This window comes from Lissotriton helveticus, chromosome 6 (genome assembly GCF_964261635.1).
Source record: "Lissotriton helveticus chromosome 6, aLisHel1.1, whole genome shotgun sequence".
NCBI lineage: Eukaryota > Metazoa > Chordata > Amphibia > Caudata > Salamandridae > Lissotriton > Lissotriton helveticus.
This window is the reverse complement of record NC_136067.1, coordinates 828,849,052-828,873,708: the sequence shown is the minus strand read 5'-3', so window position 1 is coordinate 828,873,708 and position 24,657 is coordinate 828,849,052. Positions and strand designations below refer to the sequence as shown.

At 41.6% G+C, this 24,657-nt stretch overlaps 1 protein-coding gene across 5 annotated transcripts in view; it reads left to right on the top strand.

Moving 5' to 3' along the window:
• SOBP (sine oculis binding protein homolog) overlaps nt 1-24,657 on the top strand; it is a 389,000-nt gene that overhangs the window by 222,825 nt on the left and 141,518 nt on the right. For all 5 annotated transcript variants that reach the window (XM_078648418.1, XM_078648419.1, XM_078648416.1 and 2 more), the window contains one exon: nt 20,155-20,250. In XM_078648418.1, coding sequence (XP_078504544.1) covers nt 20,155-20,250 — 96 coding nt within the window. The remainder of the gene's footprint in view (nt 1-20,154; nt 20,251-24,657) is intronic.

Genomic DNA, 24,657 nt, shown 5'->3' with positions numbered 1-24,657 from the left:
CACGTGAAGTGATGAGTTGAGATTCAACAGAAAAGGGGAAGATTTAATACATCGAGATACACAGGAACGCTGTTTCATAAAGCGAGGGAGGGCTAACTACTAGGTAGAGGCAAATTACAGGACAAGGCCGGAAACATTTATTTTTGTTAGCATACGAGGAGCATTGCAGAGGTAAAATACAGTTTTACTTGTAACACTGAAAATTCAAGCACAATGAAAGCAGATCTAGACAGGGATGAACAAGTACCAATATATGGCAAGTCAAGGCAAAGATGAGTGGTGGCTAAGTGCAAAGGTGAGTGGTGGCTAAATGCAAGAATTAAATTGGAAAAGCAGATTTGCGCAAAAAAAATGGAAGGGGTGTCCTTAAAGGCTGACTGTGTTATGGTTTGCAGGTTTTACTGCAACCAGAGTGGAAACCCAGTGGAGTCGGTGTAGCCTTTCGGAGACTTCAAATATAAGAGAGGGGAGGAGAGCCTACTGGAATGAAGAGAGGCTCAGCCCAATGTATTTCTATGGTGACAAGGGATGCCTCAGTCACGGCACAGGATGCAGTTAGTGTGTTACTGCTTCCTGATTCTTAAATGGCTAGAAAGGATACATGGCTACATAGGATAAAGTACTATTCCCTGCCGTAAATGATTAGGATATTGTAAGTCCCCAAGGAGTTCTATGACTAAATAGAGGAACAAGGCTGAAGGCCGAGTTCCTTTATAAGCTTATAGAACTCAGAGGTAACTTGCAGTATACTTTTCATGTATGGCAGGTGGTACGTTATTCCTTATAATATATGGTCACAACATCACCTTTCCCCCAAACCAGTTTAATCCTTGGTGTGTAGCTCTTTCAAATGAAAGAGAGAGCATGTTTGCAAACATAAAGAACAAAAATAGAATCTCTAATGCAAAATAAGAACATCATAAAGGTATTTGTTGCAAAAATATATTGGAATGCGTTTACTGCAAGCCAGTTTTAAAAAAATGAAAAGGCACAGTAGCGCAGAATCTGTAGAAACATGCAGAATGTTTCTGACTTTTCTATAATTACCTATGGAGTGCAAAAAAATAAAAATGTGTCCATAAATATCTCCTTTCTGCTTGTCAATGTACAGCTAGAACAACTGCTGCTTTAATTATGCTTTGTGACTTGACCTGCCTTTCCCCTGGGTTACTGGTTATGGCAGCAGCAACTTTGACGTCAGAACTCAACTGTAATAGGTTATTACAGTTGAGTTCACCATCATTTCTTTATAATCGGTGAGTAGGTGCGTCACATGTCGCCAGTTAAAAATAAATTAGAGATGGGTTTTTATAAAGCGATTGTAAAATCCTATGTATTATACAAATGATATAATGCTACATAAGTGGACACTTTGCCATATGGATTTTTTTAGCCTCAAATTTACCAGTTTCCTCTTGTTCTGCAAAATATTCGTTCAGTCCAGTGCTTTTCAAGGGAAAGTTGAAGGTGGCCAATATTTAGCTGGCAACACACCCACTCTACCACTGTGATTGGCTGAGGGCTGTGCTTGGATTCCATTATGTTCATTTATCAGCTACCGTCTGTGCCGTTGAATGGGCAAGCAGCAGACAAATATTCGGGAGCCAAGTGTCTGGTTTAGGGAAGGGGCAGACTGCTTTGCCATGTGTTCAGAGTTTGATATGCGTTTGTTACATATATTTTTTAGTGTGGTCGTGTGTTTCAAAGCTCATATCTTTTATGAAGATAATCACCATTTCATCTGGGTCTTTTTAAAATGGGGTTCGGGTTATTCTTTAGGTTGCCCAACCCTAGGGCACTTCAGGTAGTGCAGTCAATGTACATGAAGCCATTTCTGTGGTTGCCTTTATGGCTCATGTTTAAATGTTGAATTGTCCGTGTTCTTCGATTGGAAACCTGTGGATGTTTCCTGTTTGGGATGATCATCTTCTCTTTTTAGCTGCCTGCAGTTAGGCAATCTATGGCATTTTGGAGGGTGTGGAGAAATTATATTTTTTAGTATAACATTTGCTGTTGAGCTTTATCTTGCTACACCAGCCTGCTGTGAATGTTTTGTTACCGTTTGTTGGCGCTGGGTGATCATTTGTTTATTTGAAACACAATTCCCTGAATTTTGGTGTAGCAGGTGTTTTTCTTACTTTTGACTTCCTGATCTTGAATAGGAGACCCTTCCCTCTTGGGTGCTGGGTGTTGACAAAGAGAATTAGGTGACCTATGCCCAGCAGCAGTTCATGGAAATGAATGTTGAGAAGGGGTCCACAGTCTAGCATGTGGAACCGTCTGAGAGAGTGTCTGACATCCATAGCCAGGTAGACCTGAGGCCAGGTGGTAAACCTGAAGAGTTGACGTGGCGTAACGGCTAGAGTGTTCGACCTCAGAGCTGAGAAACCAGGTTCAAGTCTCGGCAGGGAGGCTCAACATCCTGTGATTCTTGGCAAATCACTTAACCTCCACATGCCTAACAAAACTGAATGTGTCCATCCGTAACGTAACTGGTGCTCATGTAAAGCGCTCTGATACCTTTGGGTCGAGTTTGCACTATATCAAACTCTTAAAAAAGAAAAAAACCCAGGTGGCTGTGAGTCTTGCCTGAGCAACTTAAATTGGTCATGTGGAGAAATTTCTTCTAAATTGGTCATGTGGAGAAATTTCTTCTAAATTGGTCATGTGGAGAAATTTCTTCTCTGCTGAATCCCTTTATCTACTATCACCAGGTACCAGTAATTGCGTGCCTTGCAAAAATCAGAACTAAACAAATAAATGAAACAATGGCCAAAACACCTGGCCCTCATATGCAGTAAACAATATGAAAATAAGCAAATCATTAAAATGAAAAATAAATGAGGTAATGCTGAATTTCCAGAATGAACATGTACAGATTTTCAGTCTTTCTGTATTGTGTGCATTGTGCTTTGTATACCCTTACTTTGCAAATTTCAGGGCTTTTTTGGGATTTGTGTTTGCTAAACCATAATTAGCCTTTAACTGTGTTTGTTCAGTAAATTTCCAAGGCTCTTTCTGATGTGCTGCTACATCTTCCATGTACACATTCCGCGCTGTTCACAGACTTCAGTGGCTTTACCCAAAAATAGCCTTGGTTATTTTGTTTTTTACTTTAAGATTTGAAAATCACAATTTTTAGGTAAATCATATTTTTGTTGCCGGCTTCTGGAAAACAAATGGTAGAGAGAGGATTGTGATTTTCAGAATATTTTTTATTTTACGGTGACAAATGTGTTATTTGCGTTTTTTGCTCCTTTTTTCCAAGTCTCTGATGTGTTATAGCACTCCATTGGTGTCAAGCACCTCTCATTGTTCCTCCCCTTAGCTGTGCAATTTTGTTCACGATTTAAAAATCTCTATTTCAAACAAAACTGCATTTTTCAAGATTGCAGAAAAAAATGTTTATCCACCTGTTCATCAACAGTCACATTCCTTGAGAAATTCCCGTAATTGACATAAGTTGTGATCGCAGTTTTAAATGGCCAGCAATTTCTGCTGTAGTGGTGAGCACAATATCCTTTATAGGCTGAGATAGGAAAATGCCTCTATTTTTGACCCGCTGTGATTGAGTGCTAAATTTGGTGCTGATCACCCATGTGGACCAAAGTTATAGAGAAATATTTTTTTTAAAATTTTAATGGAAAGTGTGTCTTAAGCAAACGTTCTTGGTTTGTATTTGATGATCCATAACTACCCTTTAAAGGTGTTTTTTAGTGAAGGAATATATATGACACGCAGAGTGTTATTACTGTTATTACCATTGTTGAGTGTGAGTAGGAGCCATTGCTCACAAAAGGTGAAAACTTGAGTGTTTCACGTTGCCTCTCTTCTCCCTTAACAATGGTAATAAACAGCATATTACACTTTAAACACCTGTATCTATGGTTTATGACATTCTCTTCTTTCATGTGCCTTAGTTACGAAAATTGGAAATGTGAGCAGACCCAAAGTGTAATCTTATTGCACAAGTGCATAGTGTGAAGCATTGAAGATTAAGAGAATGAGGATACCAAAAAATCTCCCCTGTGCTGTGGTAAAAAACAACAACATTGGATTTGACCTTCGCATTGTACTAATAGTGAATCTCTGAATCTGCATTTATTATTGCACTTGCTTCAAACAACATTTTATTGGACCACATTTTTTTCCACTTGTCATAAGTAGTATATATAGTCAGATGTACAGAGTGTAATATTCTATTGTTATTACTGTTGCTGAGTGCCATGTGATGTCATTTAACATGTCACAAGTGATGTAATATGTGAGGTCATAAACAGTGCACAGTAGGGGCGTAAATTATATCTAGGTCAGTAGGGTATAACTGGTGAATTTTATTGTTTTTATTGTTTTTTAAATGTTAGTTTTAAAATTATTACAAGATTTCACTATGAAGTCTATTTAACCTTTGTTTTTTTCAGTAAATATTCAGAGTTTTTTTTTTACTTCAAGCTAAAATCTAAGGGCCATATTCATCAAACCAAAATCCGCTCGCAAAGGGCCAGATTCTGAGAATCTGGCCCTTTGCGAGTGGTATTTTTGCATTTGGGATGCATCATCCCAAATGCAAAAATCGCAATTTTAGAAATCGCTACATTGCGATTATTTGCATTTAAGGAATCTCAATTAGAGATAAATGCAATGCATGAACCACACTGAGCACAGCATCTGACCTTGTGCAGCAAAGGGTTAGACGCAGGCCCTGCGTTCAACACTCCATGGGTAGCCAACTTCCTGCTGCGCATGGTGAACCAGTTCGGTGTGTGCAGCATGGGGTTGTCATCAGTGCTTGGCCTGCACCTAACTTCCAGCGGGCAGTCAACTAAGGCCATGTGCGGCCTGGGGTTGGATACAAAGTCTAGCCTGCAGTCAGGCCCTGCTCCCAACTCATCACAGGTGGCCAACTCCTTCAGGCCCTCACCCCAGATTTTACATATTTTATTTCACCTATTTTTATTTTTTGTGGAACCATGGAACTCCTGCTGTACTGTCACATAAGCAGCACTCCAAGGTACCATGGGACAGTGCAAGCTACATTTTCTAATGCTTGCAAGGTCCGAAGGTACCCTGCCGACCACATAGGAAGACCACGCTGGGTCCCGCAGGAGTACCCCTACTGCCCGCTTGTATGTTTTTTTGTAAAACACGGGACAAGGAGGCTGAGTCCCTGAGTCCAGAAATGGTGGCCGCAACATTTCAGTTTCAGTTGTTGCCAGCCAATCCGATCCCTCAGTCCTGCCGGACTGCTACAATACCAATGGGACCGAGCATCCAAAGGGGAAAAAAGCTCTATTGGCCAATATGAATGCTCTTTTGTGTAAATTTGCAATACTTTGGTACTTCTGTGGGACCAACTGTCTAGATGTCTCTATATTTTGAAGCTGAATTTCTCAAACACAGCTGAACAGAATTACAGCAGATCACAAAAAGCATGCTTTCTGAATAAAGGTCTAGGCTTCTGCCATATTTGGTGTAATTCCGTTCAGCAGTTTTTTTCTGTATCACTGCAATTTCCCAAACATGGCAAATTGCATGGCGGAAAATGTGTTTGGGGACACTCCCTCCTTTTCTCAGCACCCCTGAAACTTTCCAGGAAGGAACAGAGGTAGAATATCCTTTTTTTAAAGCTTTGTGAACTTAATTTCCTTTGGAAAAGTGCCCCTATCTATAACTAAGCAGTGGCAACTGTCCCTGGGATGGACATTATCTATCTATCTATCTATCTATCTATCTATCTATCTATCTATCTATCTATCTATCTATCTATCTATCTATCTATATATATATATCTATCTGTCTATCTGTCTATCTGTCTATCTATCTGTCTATCTATCTGTCTATCTGTCTCTCTGTCTGTCTGTCTCATATAGTCTCCTTTCCAAAATACATGAAAACTGACAACATAGAAAGAAGAAGGTGGCACAGCAATCCGTCCACACAGTGAACTACTCCTTTATTTTTCTCTTATAATGTTGCAGGTATGGCTAACACGTTTCGGCAACAGCCTTCCACAGGACCATAGAGTCTGTTTGTGCAGAGTGTTAGACTAGACTGCACATTGTTTGCTATTTGGTCTCCATTTTTATCATCCATTTTGTGTTTATTTACTGTTTATCAACATTTATGCATACATATGTCTAATTTCTGAAACGAAACAAATTATGTTGCTGAAGAATTTGGCAAAATGTAAGGTACTTGATTATTTATTTCACACATTTCTTCATGTTTGTAGCTGGTAAGACAAAACGCTGGGTTAAGTACCCCATCTTCCACAATTACACACATGGATAATATTCTGAATGTTTTCTAACATGCTATGCTGGATGGTTCAGACTCCACAGTTGTTCCTGGTGAAATCATCTCATAAGTGGACCTTGAGCTCTACATCTATGTTTAGTTCCCAGGGAATATATTTTCCCATCAGAATAATCAGTCTTGTTTTGGGACTCCTCAAAATTAGTTCTAGATCTCCACCTTTTGGTTTCTTAGATATATGTTGGACCCCGTAGACTTTGAGACCCATTTTGCATCCATTGTGCATGTCCCAGTTGTGTTTTGCTACTGTATAAGTTAAATTGTTGTTGTTGATTGCACGTAAATGTTGTAAAACCCTTTAATTTCAACATGCTCACAGTGCTGCTAAAAATGTTTTTGCCACATCCACTTTCTATGACATACACCTCACATGTGGTCTCGCATGTAATCCATTATTTGATTTAGTTTTTTTCCCTCATGAAGTTCAAAGCAAAAACAAAGAGATGATAGATGGAGCCTTGAAACTTTTCAGACACTTACCCCCAGTCACAGATCTTAGTTGAACCCATCATTGTTCTTAAGCTCACTTCGCCACCCCAGTTCAGACCCAGCCATATGCAAATCAGTCTTGACCATGCGCCTCATGGGAACAATCCAGCCCGACCATGGAGGTCAAACATCAACTTGTTATAGCCATATTCACATGCTTTACTCTTGTAACAATTTCAGAACACATTTTGTTTATCTTTGAGCCACTTGCATGTGTTCACTTTTACATTAGGGATAAAACTATGTAAACAGGTCTCTTAAAGAGTCATATTTTCTGTATGTACGACTACATCACCCTTAAGGGTCTCGAGGCGCCAGTAATAATAATCTGAGAGAATCATCAAATTTCGCTTATCATTTAGATAATTTCAGTATGTGATGTATTATAGTCCAATATATTTCTGCATTACTCTCAAAAGTGCTTTTCTTTTTCGTCATCAGAAGAGTATCTCTGGTTTTATCTTCTGCTCTTTTTAATGCATCATTCAAAACAACAGTTGGTTACCTCCTTTGTTTGAACCTTCCAAACATCTCCAGATTTTGAGATTCAAAATCCTTTTGTTCAGAACAATTTTGTTTGGGTTTCAGAAATTCACCATATGGCACATACCCTTTTAAGGCTTGGGGGTGTCCTCTATTCACACGCAGTATGTTATTGCAACCGGTAAATTTCCTGTGACTCTATGAACACAATCTGTTGTCCCTAATCTGTATTTCGATATCCAAATAGTTTATCTTGTGTGATGATTTCATATGTGAATTTTAAGTTCTGGTTGTTATTATTCAATGATGTGTGTGTGTCTCTGATTAACAAGCATTCCAGGCTTGTTAATGTTAAAGGAGTTCATGCTCGTGGGCAGAGTTAAAAAATATTTACTTGATGGGTGTTTGCGTTACCATCCATCTTTGTGAGTCGCAAGAGGCTCGGTGTGTGGAGACTACTCTAGTCTCCTTGCTCAACATTGTCCTCCACTCTCCCAGGAGTTTCGACCTGAATGAGAGATGCATCTTTTTTTTACAGGACTCAAAAATGGGTCCTGGTAATAACAATCATTGTCAAGGCTAATCGGTCGCTTTTGCCAATGGAGACCTATTGGTTTTAGCAATGCTTTTTGCCAATGCTGATAAACTCAGGAAAAAACAAAAAAAGTGTTCATTGCCGTAGTGCCAATGCTGAGGAACGTGTGTCGTCACTCATGCATACGTGTGCTTAATAAGGCTACGGCATTCACAGCATCATCACATTGTATATGTATGTGTAATGATGTGCAGCCATGTTTTTACGTTTTAATTTACCATTCCCATATGATGGACGCAAATCCAGGGATGTTAAGAGCATAGAAAGTGCATCATAGTGCACTTTTTCTTTTTTGTTGATAAGGAGGAAGCCATCAGCAAATTTCAGTTGCTGGGCCCTCGAAAGAAAGGAATGGTAAGGAGTACGGGAGAGGGTGAGGAATGGAAGGAAAGAAGTCAATGAGGAGCAGGGAAGGCGTGGTGTAACTGAGGTTTTAAAAATAGTAACATTTTCAAAAAGCTGAACCCAAATGGGTGAGTAAAGCAACTGATTAGTTAGTTGGGCGAAGTGAACAAAAGGGAGAGTGTTGAGGGTGGGGCCTGAAGTGGGAGCCCAACATGAGATAGCCAGAAAACACATGCACTCTGAGGGAGTGCTGTATAAAATAGGTAAACTTTGTTCTATGAAAAGGATGTGTTGGGGCAGGAACGTCCCTTCATGGAATACATGCATGTACCCATGTCCGGTGTGCCCAACTGCATTTGTATCTGGTATCCTGGCTTTTATTTTTGGCCCTGGCATCACACTAGTCTGTAGGCAGAATCCTACGACCTGTATGGGGGCACTATGCATACTCTCAGAGTGGACAGGGGACTGCTCTCCCAGTCTTGGGCTTATCACATGAGGCAGTGGTGGCAGCATACCATGTTTTGTGAGCTCATAGTGTTGAGCAGACCTTTTTTTGTTGTTAGTGATAGTGCAGCTTACTGTGTAAAGTTCCAGTGCTACGTGAAAATCCATAACATGAACTGTGTATGATTCTGAGTACTGACCCCAGTGGGATCCAATTTAGATTCCCCTGTTTTACTACGCCACAAGGATGAGGACAGCTTCCACAGACAGTGAACGTGTATTGCCTGCATTTTCTGTGACTGGGGGTTTATGATCAAGACACTGAAGTGAGAAGAAGGGTGACAGAACTATGTTTAGAAATGTCATGAATACTTTGTTAGTAAGTGGCTGCTGATTATTTTTTTCCTGAACTCTACCATTTGGTGATGGTAGAGGTAATGAGTGAACTGTATTTTCTGTTGTGCTATGTGAGAATGTGTTTGGTTCGGACCGGCCCTTTTGTCTATCCCTAATTACTACTACATAATAGCTGATGACAGAATTGTACACTTTATTGTGCCCATGTGTGGGTGCTCCAGTTTGGAGATCGCCACTGTGCTCTCTGTCGTGAGATGTATCACTTTCACAGAGGTGTTTAGAGAGCAGCCTGAAAAGGGCACATGAAAGAGAACCACCCCTAACCACTTTCAAAGTTTGAGACTTTGGAATCCACTTTATTCCATTTTTAGGTTCTTCCTGACTGGGGAAAGGAGTGTTGCGTAGAGAACTCCAAGTCCTGCTGTATGACTAGGGTGCCTGCCTGGCACCCAGTCTCCCAGAGGTGAGGGGACATCACCTGAAGTCTGAACTTTGTTTTTGAAGAGCTGAGGGTCTACCTCATACCTATAAGCTTGCCAGTCAGCAGGAGGAGAGGACAATCATTTTGCTGGCCTGTTGAGCAAAAAGAGAAAGCAGGCTCCTTGAAAGAGCTAAGCCAGGGGCATCCCGTGCTGCAGAGGGTTCACCAGTCTGTCTGCAGTTCCAGGTTAGAACCACAGAAGCCGATGGTACATCCGCACACTGGTTCAAGGTGGGCTGCATCTGCCTCGCTGTGTGTACGGCCCTAAGTCAGGCAGCCCTAAGTAAACAATGACTGAGGGCGCATTTAACTTGTAGGGGAACATAATCTGCACATGTGCCTTATTCATGCTTCTACCATATTTTTGTTTAGGAACAGATCCACCTCAGATCAACCAGGTGGGGAAGGATGTATGACGTTGCAACGCATGCATTTACAACGCAAGCCTTGACAACGCGGTCAGTACAACGACTACGTTGTTACCTCACGTGTCATTACAACGCAAGTCTTTACAACGACTTGCTGTAGGGGGCGCTGGAATTTGAAATAGTACAATTTACTCTTCCAAATCCAGTCTGTGCAACAGTAGGAATGGTGTTAGATTGCAAATCAAACACCAAAAGCCCCCTACAGCAAGTCGTTCTAATGACTTGCGTTGTAATGGTATGCATGCTAACAATGTACTGACCAAATTGTAATGGCACCGCGTTGTACCGACAGTGTTGGAAACGCTGTTTCCCGGTGGGGATGGAGCACAGAAACAGGCGCAACAAGCGTTGCACTTATGACAGAATCAGAATCCGTGGTACCACCGTGTATGCTAGATTGTATTGTGAAGTATGGCGTACTGATAAGTGCTTTCTTTTTCCAGAAAGACAAGCACTAAACTGAAATTATTTTTTTGTGTCTATTGGTTGATTATAGAGTTCCAAGCGTGTGCCCCCACACCAACTCCCTGAGAAGCCTGTGACTTCCCCCTTCTCTGTCCAGACAGCGGAGTATGAAAAGGGTTGTACTTGGCCCAGTTTGCAGGGACATACCATGATGGACCCAAGGACGCTAGTGGCAAAAAATACCAAAAACCAGGTTTGGGGCCTACTAGCCCCTTTCTGCCCTTTGCTCCCCCTGAACTGGATCTGAAAGGATGGTAAAGAAGCAGTGCTCCAGAGGAGGGACAATCAGAAGAAGAGGAAGGAAAGTCATTGGTTAAGAAGTAAGCAAATGAGATTGACGAGAAAGCCAGGCAGTGGAATGCTGTAGGCTGACCTAAGGCTTACTGAAGGTATTGGTATTTTTCCTTAAAAGGTCTTCGGCAACAGACTGCAAAAACAGGATAGACCTAAAAAAGTGATAAAGGAAACAAAAGATGTTGGGAAGAAGAGAGAGAGTGTTAGAGTTTATGGGATGAGGGGACAAGGTGACAATCTAAATAAGTACAGGGTGAGATGAACGGAGAGACACAAAGGAGAAAAGACAGATAAGGACTAATTAGGAGTTAGATTATATAGAGTAGGCCAGACTGCACGAGGCTCATGCTGGAAGTGTAGAAGATTGGCTGAGAGGGATAGGTACCGAGTAAGATGATGAGAGTGATACTGACTAGCTGGAAGAGGGACAGGCAGAGCTGGACACCACAAAGGGAGAAAAGAGACTGAGTGGAAGAAAAATATAAAGAGTGAAAAATGAAAAACAGATATAGGCAGAGGAATGAGGTGCACAGAGAGAATGAAAATAACAGGTATAGAGATGGATGTGAGGTGGAGCCAGCCATGTACTAAGACTGAAAAGACTAACATAGGAAATAAAACCGCAAAAATGGATAATTGAAAGTGATACTGTAACCTGACGTGTAGAAAGCGTGCGCAACAACCCCGTGGATCCCACTTTCAAATACTCACAGGGCCGGATGGTTTCTCATTTACAGACTAGGATGAATCATGTCGGTATTTGCACTGCAATATAGAGATATACAATATTTAGTATGAGTTTGCCATAAATATTATGTGTCCTCCAAGTTGAAGCCCTCATTTAGATTATCCCACTACTTTTTATCTCTTCTTTCTAGCACACCATTCCCTCAGGACTATATTTGTAGCCCACTATTGGCTGCTGGCTCTTGCTAATGGCCATACTCGTATAATTATTATTATGATCAGACACCCTTTAAAGAGGTAAACACTTGAATTTTTATAATCCATGCTAATATTTGAAAAAGATTTTTTATCGTAATACAATTAGGGAATGCAAGATGTGAGTCTAAAGTTCATTTCCATGGTTTGCGTGCCGTCTTCCATGCTGTTAAGTATATCAAATATATGTGCTATATCACATGACCTAATATTGGGTTCGCCACATCTCCCTGACCATGACATCACTAGGTAAGTAGATATCGATGTAAGCATAGTATTTGTAGACTTACTTTCACTATACAGTGGCAAGGCATTGGATGCAATATTTTTGTAGATTGATGTTATCGACCTTGATATATTGGCCTACAACTTTGCTGTACTGACTCAGGACCCTTGGGATGACAGTTGCTTAATTTGAACCCTCACAATCCATGGAAATTAATTTCCAAGAACAGCTATTGCAGGTTAGCATTGGCCCTCCTGTTGGAGTCCCTTGCCCCTACTCTGCTCCAGGTATCAAGAATTGATCAGGTCTGAATAATTCATTTGCAGTCGATCCTCTGTGATTGAGGGGAACTCGACTGCAGACATTAGTGCAAATTTCTTCTAGGTGCACATAATGCGTCGACACACCAAACGTCCTAACTACTCTGATGTGAAGCCAATTCCCAGTGCTGGCCCCTTCAGTCTTTCAGAGTGCTGCTAACTCATCTTATAAACCAGAATTGACTTAAAAACGGTATTTTATCCTTCCAGACGGAAAACACCCACATGCACCACAGCTCCAATGCAGAAGGAGAAAGGGAAATGTCATGTAGCCAGGCACCTGGGCACATTCATGATGAAGCAAAGGCAATCACTTCTGTACATTTGCAGGCCTTTCTTTTTTGCTCACCCCTCCCTAAACATCTGCATAGGAATCACCTTTGATTGTCCTATCGTACTCTTAATATTCACACAGAACTTTCTATGTTGGAGTGGAGTCAGCAACTCCAACATACACAACTATAGTGTTTTGTCAACAAAGTACTAAGCATAAGCATATATCACATTACATATTAACTGCCTGCTTCCAAAATTAAATTGCATTAAAGGGAATACCTTCTGCACAGTTGTTTGTCTTGCAAAGTGTCAGTATCTCCCAAATCTATATGCAGAAGATCTCTCACTGATGGCGAGACAATTCTGAGATTTCCAAATAGTTAGCATGGCCATTACTAGACCACAGACCGCATAGAGGGCTGCCTTTTGAGTAGGTGTAAGCAGTGTCCAATGTCATCATGGCACCTGGATAGCCTCACGGGTGACAGGAAGCGCTCTTCAAATCTATTGGTTGATTGAAATCTACTAATTGATCATAAGCGAATTTCGAAAGTATATATACATTAACAATCGTGCCCAAATATTGATGCAGTTACACAAATCCCTCCCTGAAATCAAACACATTTTTCTGTGACTTACTTCTGAAATGTCCAATGGTAGAATGGGTGACTCCAGTTTGATACCATCGGGCATACATAGGAATTACTGTCTTTGAATACTGAATATCTGTTCTTTTGGATGCATTTGAATGAAGGATTGGAACCTACTATTCATGACCTCAAATGTTGTGTTATCTAAGTCTGTAAGGTGGATAGACCTGATTATATACATTTCTTTCTGCTTTTGAGCCTTCTCCACTGCTCCGCAGCAACACTTTATGAAGTCAAGAACTTGTACAAGCTAGAGGTGGATGAGCAGTAGATATAATTTGGAACGTTTTTAAATAATGCACTGTGCATAGTCCAGGGATGACCAACATAGTTCTTGGAGGGTTAGATCCATGCCTGACTTTGATGATAACAACTCAGTATGCAAATGAGTGAACTTTGGATCTATTGTTTGTAAATGTATTATATTCAAATGCATACGTTATATGTATATTCTTTACATCCCTTGTCCTTCTGTATCTACGTTGGACACCAGTTGTGCCCTCCTGAAAACCTCTGTTGTTAACTAAAAATAATTTGTAGACTAAAGGAACATATTTAAATCCTTTGACTTCCACCTACCTCCATTGCAAGTGTTATCTTGCCAGTTGTCACTCTTATATTTTATCATGTTTTGTTTTTTCAGTATTCAGAATACAAACGTATTACCTTCTGGAAATTCTAGAGTATAGAGGAGGAGGCAAGTTATCTTGAACAACACATGGTACAAAGTGTGTGTGTGTGTGGTTCAGTCTCCTTTGCTTCCATATCCTCCCTATCTCTACTTGCATAATGTGTTACCTCCTTCCACACTTAGTCCACTCATTGCCTATGAGGGAGTGTGGTGTTCCTCTTTGATGCCACCACCGTGTCATCCCATCGTCTTTAGTGAACGCAATCTCTGGTCGACCCTTCTCAACATTGTCAATGTGTGCCTCACCAAACCGTTCTTCCCAAATGCCCTCATGATGGGATAGCCCCCTCCCTTTCCTAAAGAAACTAAACCTTTCAACTTACCAACTGATCTCCCATATGCCATACCTGAAAAAGCACACAAATGACGTGCATCTCTTCTTGAACGTCTTTTATGGATACTGGGCTGATTGATCCCTGTTGAACTGCCTAGCTACAATCCAAGACTTACTGCATTCTGAACTATGTCGAGACTGAGATCTCCCTGACTTCTTCAAAAAGCATCCTTCATGTAGCTAAAACTAATTGTCAAGGTCTTCACATGCATGAAAGCAGCACATTGATCCTCAGAAAACTTCATTAGGTCTGCTTCATATGTAAGGCATAGTGAACCATATAAGAAGGCAGTCAACTTTGGTGACCAAGATTAAGACCTGTGCTGGAGCTGGCACAACAAGCAACACCAGCATTACAAGAATTGAAATCAGGAAATGCAAGGAGAAGCTGATATGCCATGCATTATCCTGCTATGGTTATACAATCTGGAATACATCCCTGCCCAGAAGATTTTAGGTTCACCCCTTCTCCAGTTCCATAAAGCGCTGCGATCTAGGTCTTCGAGCAACACCTTATCATGGGGGTTAACTACCGAAATATCAGAGCAGCACCGAAGAGTACACACACCTAGCCTGCTCTTCCACCCACTGGCTTGCACCCTTCCCTTCTTTTGAAGCCCTAATGCTCAATGCAGGGCGCTCCCCAGCACCCTCCTCTCTACAGTAACCCTACTCCATGGTGCATTATCCCGACTCACCCCCTTTATCTGCACTCCACATTGTAAAATCCTTTTGTGTGTTGCATTCTGTAGTTTTTTTTTTTTACTGGATTTGCCCTGTACATAATCCCATCTTCATGTACTAGTTGTGAAGTAGTTTATTGTACGGTTAATGAAATCCTTAACCAACAGACGTACATGCACAAGGTTCCTCTTGGCATCTGGTCAGCTCCTAGGAGTTGCACATTGTGTGGCATCTTCTGTTTTTGCATAGCCTTTTTTTATTTTAAGAGAACGTGTACAGAAACATGCAGCTGAATTCGTGGTTTTCTTGTATCCCTGTTGCATATTTTAGTTTGAAACATGTAACACCTTAAATCCTTAGGGACATGGGGGCAGCTCAGCTGTGACCTGTAGACAGGTGAAAGGGAGTGGTCGTGGAGTCGAGACATGAGAGTGAACTGAATGGGTGTCACTCCTCAGACAAGGGCAGTGGGTGTGGTGGTGATTCAGCTACTTTGCCTACCCTGCCTTGTCTTAAGCTGAGCTGAGTCATCTGCAATTTTAAAGGAAAACAAAGAGAACAGGATAAGTTAATGTATCCGTTCAAATAGCTGTTTTCATAACTACTGATTTAGATCAGAATATCCTGTTCAGTTCTCTTCCTTTTCTTGAAAGAATGTTTTTATTGTGCAATAATTTAACAGAATATTTTTGTTGTTAGTCAGAGTCCCCTCAATTCAAAAGTAATCAACATTTGTAAGTGGCCACTAGATACAAATATCAGTAAGGAGTCTGTACTGTAGAAGGAGATAGCATTAAGGAGTTACTACATTGGAGGCAGATATCTGCCTTGAGCCAGGATGGTTGTTACCAATAGCATTAGGGAGGCAGTACAGTGGAACTAGACATCTGCAAGGAGCCGACACACTGGATACGGATGTCTTTGAGGAGTCAATACTTTGGGAATAGACAGCATGCTGGCACCAAATCTCAAGTTATCAGTACAATGGCGATAAATATCTGCAAGGAGGCAGCATGCGAGATACAGATATTTTTAAGAAGTCAGTACAGTGGGAGCTGATATCTTAAGGAAGTCGGGATATACATCTGTTTAAGGAGTTAGTAAATAGACACTGATATCTTCAAAGGACTTATGGCCTGCCTTAGATGTTGGCGGTCAGGTTACTCCGTCACTGCGGTGATGGATATCCTGTCCGCCGAAATATAAATCCCATTATATCCTATGGGATTTATTTTTTGGCGAACTGAATATCCGTCACCATTGTGACGTAGTAACCCGTCTACCAAGATCTAAATCAGCCCCTTAGTTCGTGGATACAGAGGTATTTAAGGAATCCATATTTAGCTTTAGATCTCTTCAAGAAGTCAGTGTGCCAGACACTAACATTTTTAAGCAGTGAGTACATGGATACTGGTATTTTCAAGGACTTAATATGTTGGATATAGACATATAGAGGCGGTCAGTATATTTGAGGCAGATGTTTGGAAAACGGGAGCTCCCAAGATAAAAAGGAGTCAATAAATTGAAGATCGATATCTGCAAAAGTCCACATATGGAATCAGTTTATGGGATGCAATGTATGATAATACAAGTAACTGCCATATGTGGCCTGTTTTAGAGGTTTCTGCATCTATGCTAAAGATGAATGAAACATACCAGAAAGCTTATATCCCACCCTCTTATGTTTTTACCTCTTGGTAGATGTTCTTCCGCCTTGCAGCAGTTCCTAAATTGTTCCTTAGTTGAAAATGTGCGAGTGCAATAATCATAATGTGCATCCCTTCCACACATAGCTGTCCCCACACACCTGCCCCGCACTTTGTATTTTTGTGCTAACTAGTTAGAAGTGGAACCTGTGATACAATTCTTGGAATATGTTAAGAGGTTTTTGATCAGTTGTGTTTCTTTCCCACTGACCTCCTGTTCCTAACATGCACGTCTAGTTGAAGCTGTACGGTTCTTGAACGTCCAATGGGTGTGCCTCCTGTTTGGGGTTCACATTGGCGATTTTCGGCAAACAGATGTCTCCTAAGACATTGTATGTTTCTGAGGAATTGTCTGCAGTGTACATGATATACTTTGGTAGAGATTTAAAAGTAGACTATACACTGGACGCTCTATATCACCAGACCTTTTCTGTCCAGCTACACCTCTAGTTTTAGTGGCATACCAACTCCACCGGAAAGGCTGCAAACCTTTACTGACGGCTTTTCCACCCATGTCTCTCAAGTGGAAGGTTAATGTTGCTCTTGCTAATATATTTTCGTGTTTTAGTGCTCTGGGCGTGACAGGGTGCCTCTCAGACTTAATTTAGGACATATTTACCTTGGTACTGAGGAAGGGTGGAAATAATTCGTCCCCTGCTTCTTTTTGGGAGTGGGGCAAAAAGGTTGGAATGCAAGTATCCTTGATCAGGATTTTGGAAAAAGCTGTTTTGCTGTGGTGATTCCTCTAAGAAAAACATCTTGCTTTCTAAAAACACAAGAAACAAAACGAGATGTAAAAACAAGCACTTGTCCAGCAGTTTTTCTGACCAAGTGATAACTGTCCAGTTAATGGTATATCACCTTCATTGTAATGAACAAGAGATCCATTTCCTAGTGCCAGCTCCTCAAACGTAATTAGCATACTTTGTTCAGTGGAGAAGCAGTCACACCATGCAGCGCCGTATCAGGATGCAGACTCAGATGTCCTTAGCCCACATGCCAATTTTTGTTCTGTCAGTTATGTTACGGTGGTATGTGTACCGCTAGGAAAAAGTAAGCCCTTTGAGTCCTGGTTTTCTCTTACTTGTGTGTTACATTTTCATGGTTCTATGTTCCCTCGAAGACTACCTTTTTGTATCCTAGATGAGCCTCACTCTAGTGCAAGTTTCCTATCTAAGGGCCATCCTTATTGTAAAGTGCACCGAGACCGCAATATTGAGGCTCAGTTCTATGAGCTGAACATTTTTTACTTGGAAAGAATCCTTTCTTACAAATCAAATGTCAGGCTTATCTGGTTCTGCACAGAGACCCATCCTTTTTCCATTTGGAAAGTGAATTCAAATTTCCACATTAACTAGCAGGATTCTCCTCTTATCTTCTTCCCTAAGCCTAATACCTCTTTTGTGAATGGGAAATAGGAAAGTGTGCATGAAATTGCTCATAGTTTCTCCTTTGTTCTAGCTAAGGCTTTTGGAAGCCATCCGTGGTTATACGAAGGCAGCTGCTGAAATACGTTACAGGAACAATCCCATTAAATGTCACACTGGCACGGATTGAGTGAAGTAAGCTTTAATGACTTTGCTCTGACATGTAGTAACTTCTTATTTATGCAAGGTGGCCACCTTGGTTACTCTAGGTATATTTTATAACCATTAGCCTCTGTAGGCAAGCAAGAGAGCCAGGCAACTCGTTGAGACCTGTTCATCCAATGTCTTCCCCAGCCTGTGCTGCCACTTGGCCCTTGACCTATACTTACCAACCTATATCTAGGACCTAAGAATGGCAATGGGGTTAACTGAAGAGAAACAACATAATAATACTCTGTTATTTATGCAGCACTTTTATCCAAAGCGCTTTACCTAGAACATTTTATGTACAATTATCATTGCCCAATCAAAATTGGTACTTAATTAAGAGTGTATTGCATAGTTAGTTAAGTCAGTGCATTATAAATCAGCAAAACGTAGGCAAGGCATTTCTCTATAACAATAGCAATATTAAAAAAAATATGTAAGACATCTACAGTAGTTGCCTCCCTGAACTTAGATTATAGAAACTATAAAAGTGTATTAATCACAGTGGGACGAACACTTATGTTACTTTCATAGACACGAGTTCATTGTATCCATCTTTGTGTCACTACCTCCTTAAACTTGTTGAACCTTACTACAACCTGGAAGTGCTCTCCCTCTGAGCAGAAACTAGGAGCCTGACAATGATTGTGGATATTAAACTGAATAAATAATGAGAGAAGCCATTTCCTTTGCTCCTTTAGCAAAACAGAACATCTGCATAAAATATGAGCAAGGGATTTTGCCTTATAGTTGTAAAGCATGCATCTCACCAAATTACAAGTGTGCTTCCTTATTGAGAGAAAAGCAAAGGTTGAGATGAGTGCAAACCAAAGATTGGGAAATGTGCACTGGCAGGATATGGGTCATACATGCAAGATTGTTTATATTTTATTGTATATGTTAGTTCCTGACCATGCGTGTCTTCTTTTGCTGAAGTCCCTTTGGTTAGCGTGAAGCAGGTTACTTTGAGCTGTGAATTTACTTTCATTTTTAAAAACATCAGTAATTGACTCACGTTTCAAAACTCCTTCAAGGATAGTGTGGAGAGGGTGAACTTCAAGTGCTGTTATTCTTCCCCTCAAAAGTTGCCTACTTACTTAACCGAGCTTTGAAAGATGAATTACTAAGACATCTGAACCTGCATTCGGCATATTGCACACAGATCTCAACGAGTGCTCACCTTGCTGAGCTAACTTAATAGCCTGTTACTTGCCAAACAGTCATTCGTGCATATGTTCTTAATTAAGCTGTCTGTCGTTCTCAACTCCTACCCCTTATCAGAGGCTCAGCTATAGCCATGGTGTAACACTTGTCCAGCTGATTAACTTTGTTAAGTGAAGGGTGTGGTTCAAAGAGGACACAAGACACGTGTGGCCGAGGAAGTTCAGAAAAATGCTGAAATGCAGTTACCTGGTTCTGCCACAAGATGGCAAAGGGGTCCTGAAAGGAGTTTCTAGTAGGTGAGTAACTTTTCCTATTTGGTTAGAGTTCAAAATGAAAGAAAGAAACTGCTTCTGAAAAGTTGATTCAAGTTTGAAAATATCAATAAAGTAAATATCTTGGCCAAAAAATTAAGAATCGCTCCAACACCAAGCCTCAAAGTCCACAACTAGGCCATATTTTCAGAATAATCGTTGACTTAATGTTTCAAATTTGGAATAATCACAAGTAAGTGATTCTGAGATGGATATCCTGAAAATGTGGTATAGCTTTGTCCATCGAGGACCGGAGCTCTAGGATTCCCTAGTAGAGATAATTCTGGTTTATGAACATGACTGTTATCTATGCAAGAGATATCACGTGGGAGATATAGGCGGACATTTGTTATGTTTGGTGGTTGCACGCTGTTTTCAATCCTACCCCACATTGTAAGTGTATTTGGTGTTTTAGGCCTACAAAATAAGAATCCTTCCAATTACCGATATCTATACAATGTATTGTGTCTTAATTTTTTAATGTTTTGTTTTACATTTCTGAGCTGTTTTGCATTCCGTTTTTTTTATTTTTCCATTATTTCTAAGTCCCTAAATAGGCCATTATATTTCCCTTCAGGCTAGAGATGAAGATGGACATGGTGAACATTTTCCACAGCAGCACTATGCTAAGGAAACTCCAAGGCTTGCCTTCAAGAATAACTGCGAACTACTTGTAAGACTAATATTAATAATCCTACTTACAACAAGTCTACATTGTTACTTTAGCACAGTGAATGCTTGTATTACAACGCTTCGTAAGGATTTTGTTCATACATTCCTTGTTAATCTAACATTTGTGCATCCAATTTGTTTTAAGTTAACATGTTTAGTCTAAAACATTTCATAAATCGCAAGATACTTATGTCAGCTGTTTGCCATCATTTATTTCCAATTCTACAACTTTAACTCCCTTTGTCTCATTTCACTTATTTTCTGTTTTGTAAATGTTAAAGGAAACGTGTGCCATCACAGGGGGGGGGGGGGGGGGGAATGAAGTCAAAGTCTCCCCCAAAATGAAACAGTTTCATTTTGCCTTTGAAACATATTGGAAATATGTTGCCCTGTTTGATGTTGCAACACAGATGACATGCAGTACTCCCTTTCCAACTGAAATACTTCCCCGCTTTTGATCATGAAAACAACCCAATGCTGTCTTGATTCTTTGCGGTGCTAGAAGCAAATAAAACCCTAGTAAGGTTTCTACAAACACCATAGGCTGAGCTAGGGTCCAAATTAGCTAAGAGCAAGTTCAATCCTAATGCATGATATTGGTGGCTGCCATTTTAGATATTAACTCTAAATGAAAGTTGTTGTCTTCAGAAACTTTTGTTATAGAGATAAGGATTGTATGATAGTGCCATTACTGTGCTGCATGTACCAGGTCCTTGCAGGCTTGTAAGGCCCTCCTTTTGATTGTGCAAGGCCTACTTGAACAAGTGGGCCTTCTTGTTGATCAATGGGAAAGATCTAAGTGCTTGCCTACTGACCATGTAGACACTTGCTAACTAGCAGGTGGCAATGCAAGGAGCTGGAGAACTCCCAAGAGACAACCTCGATCCAGGGCACAGCCTCAACAGAATCCTTGTTTGTATTACAAAGAAGTGCAATGGAAAGCAGAGGACAGATGCCTATGTAAGACCACATAACGCAATGTAAGGCAGCATAAGAAAAGGCCTGAAAATTACCTCCTAATAGGTGTATGAAGGACACTCCAGAGGCAAATTGAAATTTTTCCTACAGTGCCAAACCTCATCATCTAGCTAAGCAAGATATTCTGTAGTTGGAAGAAAAGAAATGCACAAATATTGGATGCGCATCTGCAAGTCAGATTCAAATCAAAAAGGGCCTACTCCGTTCTTCATCAAATCAGTACAAGTATTTTGTAAAAAAAAAATCTTTATAATATACTTATCGGGGCCTGATTCACAAACTGCACTTTTTAATAAGTTTTGTACTACCACAAAACAGACTACAAATTGATTTCACAAACTACGTGTGTAGTTTTACGGCTCTGGATTAACTATATTTATGAAGTTCTCCCCCCAACTGCAGAGTCTCCGCAGACTTAATTATATGTTTAATAGTAACTGTAGAAGGGGCTGGAGGAAGTGGATGGGAAAGGGGCTGACTAGCTACTAAAGGGGATGGGATTGGGGAGGAGAAAGGGGGTGTTACGTAGAATGAGGGAGAGATTCAGCGAAGGACGTCGCCCATCCACTCAAGAGTAAGCCAATTGCATTGCTCTGGAGGTGGAGACATGTAACTTTTACTTTAGTAGTAAATTCACACACTGCGTTTGTGTGAATACTGAAAGTTTATACACTTAACTCCAAAGTCTGGACTTAATCAAAAGTGTAAGTTACCTTTGTGAATCAGGCCCAGTTTTTTGTAAGAGTCGGAGTTTCCTTTTAAAAAGCCTGGTTCCATGCTGAGTCTGCAGAAAAGAAGTTTTTTAAAACACAATTTACCATAATTTCTCATCATTTTACTTTCAATTTGGAAACGATTGTCTGGGCTGAGTAGAAGTTGCTTCTCCAAATTTGTATTTTGTCTCAGTTACATATGTACAAATTATGCGCTCACATTGGGATAATTTACCTTTTGTTTAAAGTTATTTGGAGCCATTTTTTTCCATTTGTGTATAATTGGGAATAATAGCAGTAGATTGTTGCGGGCTGCCTAGGTAATTTGGTGAGAGCGACAGACATTTAAACTGCATGCTTTATTTCCCTTACATTGTTGTCTCGTGACGTTTCGAAAGCTGAGTGAATGTATTAAACCTCAATTAGAAGCAAAGCCGGGGAAATATATTGTGTTTACCGCAGCGGGAATGTAGCTGCCAATTTACGGTGCAGGCGAAAAACAGCGAAAAGTTAAGGCTTTAAATGGAAAATAAATTGAAACTTGTTTATTCCTCGGAGAGCGAGAAAATCCTTGGGGTTTTCTTAGTGCAATTTTCACGGACGTTTCATAATAGCCTGTCAGTTGGAAGAGGACGCTGAGACTCCAAAGTGCTTTCTTAGCTTCAGGGCGCAGCTGCCACTCTCCAGTAGCCTACCGCTGCAGGCAGGGCGCCCTCCATGCTGAAAAAGGCTCGCGCTCCGGGGGCGCTTCCGGGATGGTTGCGGGGCACGAGCAGCTGATGGCTTCCGCGTCCCAGGGCCCTCCCAGAAGGACAAGAGGACATGGCTGGGCTCTTGGAACTTTTGAGCAACTCTTTTAGACTCTGAAAGAAAACACAACGAAAGACCTTACGTAAAAGAATCATTTGTATTGTCCACCCTTGTACTGTGCCTTTGTCATTAGCTTGAGAAAATTTAAACGTAAAACCAAGAGGCACTTGCATTGGCAAAGCCAATAGGTCTGGTCTTGGCACGCTGGTGTAAGGGCTATTTTTTTGTTGAACGAATTTGCAATAAAAAGAAGAAACAGAGAACACTTGTAGCTGTCTTCATGTGGCAGCCATATGCTTGTCTTAATAATGGTCCATAAAAAATAAAAGAAAATGCTTCGTGCAAATAATAGAACACAAGTACTTCCTAGTTATAGAAACGCACATCACAGGACAATATAATTCTTATTGGCACAAAGGGAGGTACTGTTGGCTTTGTATTACTTTAACCTAAAGTCAAAGTTTAAAGGCAGAAAACTGACTAAACAAACGATAAGAAGTGGAAAAAATAGCAAAGTAAATAATTGGTCAACTAACCTTGGCACTGAAGTACTGAAGTGCATGCACTTATTTTTAGGCAGATGTGCACATGTAATCCGGAAAAGTGCTATTACTCACAGTGCCAGATAGCGAAAGGCTGGAGTGGCCAATCTAGTGTCCCATGTTGAAAGCTTGTGGGACACCCCCGCGCCACACGGCCACCAGCTGCTGTGTGTGCCCCCTCGCTGTGCCTAGCTGCCTCGCAGACGGCCTCGCGGCCGCTCTGCTTCTCCCCGTGTGTTCGATTGTCAGTTTCCTTCTGTTTTGACCGTCACTTGTGCTTGTTTTTAATTCTCAGGTTTTCTGTTTTTCTGTTTTGACCGCCATTTGTGCTTGCATTTTTGTTCAGGTTTTGTGTTTCTCCGCCTCTTGTGCTCGTTTTTGACCCTCGATTCCTGCCTCCTTTCCCGCCCTCCTCGCCGCGCTCCCTCCCCGCTTCCCGCCACCGCCATCAGCCCCGCCCCTTTCTCTTCTGTACCCTCCCTGCTCCCGCCTCCCAGCTGCTCCGCCCACCCGCGCACTTGGCCTTAAATGGCGACCGTGCGACGCAGGTGAGTGTGACCCACTTGTGGGACACCCCCGCGCCACACGGCCACCAGCTGCTGTGTGTGCCCCCTCGCTATGCCTAGCTGCCTCGCCGACGGCCTCGCGGCCGCTCTGCTTCTCCCCGTGTGTTCGATTGTCAGTTTCCTTCTGTTTTGACCGTCACTTGTGCTTGTTTTTAATTCTCAGGTTTTCTGTTTTTCTGTTTTGACCGCCATTTGTGCTTGCATTTTTGTTCAGGTTTTGTGTTTCTCCGCCTCTTGTGCTCGTTTTTGACCCTCGATTCCTGCCTCCTTTCCCGCCCTCCTCGCCGCGCTCCCTCCCCGCTTCCCGCCACCGCCATCAGCCCCGCCCCTTTCTCTTCTGTACCCTCCCCGCTCCCGCCTCCCAGCTGCTCCGCCCACCCGCGCACTTGGCCTTAAATGGCGACCGTGCGACGCAGGTGAGTGTGACCCACTTGTGGGACACCCCCGCGCCACACGGCCACCAGCTGCTGTGTGTGCCCCCTCGCTGTGCCTAGCTGCCTCGCCGACGGCCTCGCGGCCGCTCTGCTTCTCCCCGTGTGTTCGATTGTCAGTTTCCTTCTGTTTTGACCGTCACTTGTGCTTGTTTTTAATTCTCAGGTTTTCTGTTTTTCTGTTTTGACCGCCATTTGTGCTTGCATTTTTGTTCAGGTTTTGTGTTTCTCCGCCTCTTGTGCTCGTTTTTGACCCTCGATTCCTGCCTCCTTTCCCGCCCTCCTCGCCGCGCTCCCTCCCCGCTTCCCGCCACCGCCATCAGCCCCGCCCCTTTCTCTTCTGTACCCTCCCCGCTCCCGCCTCCCAG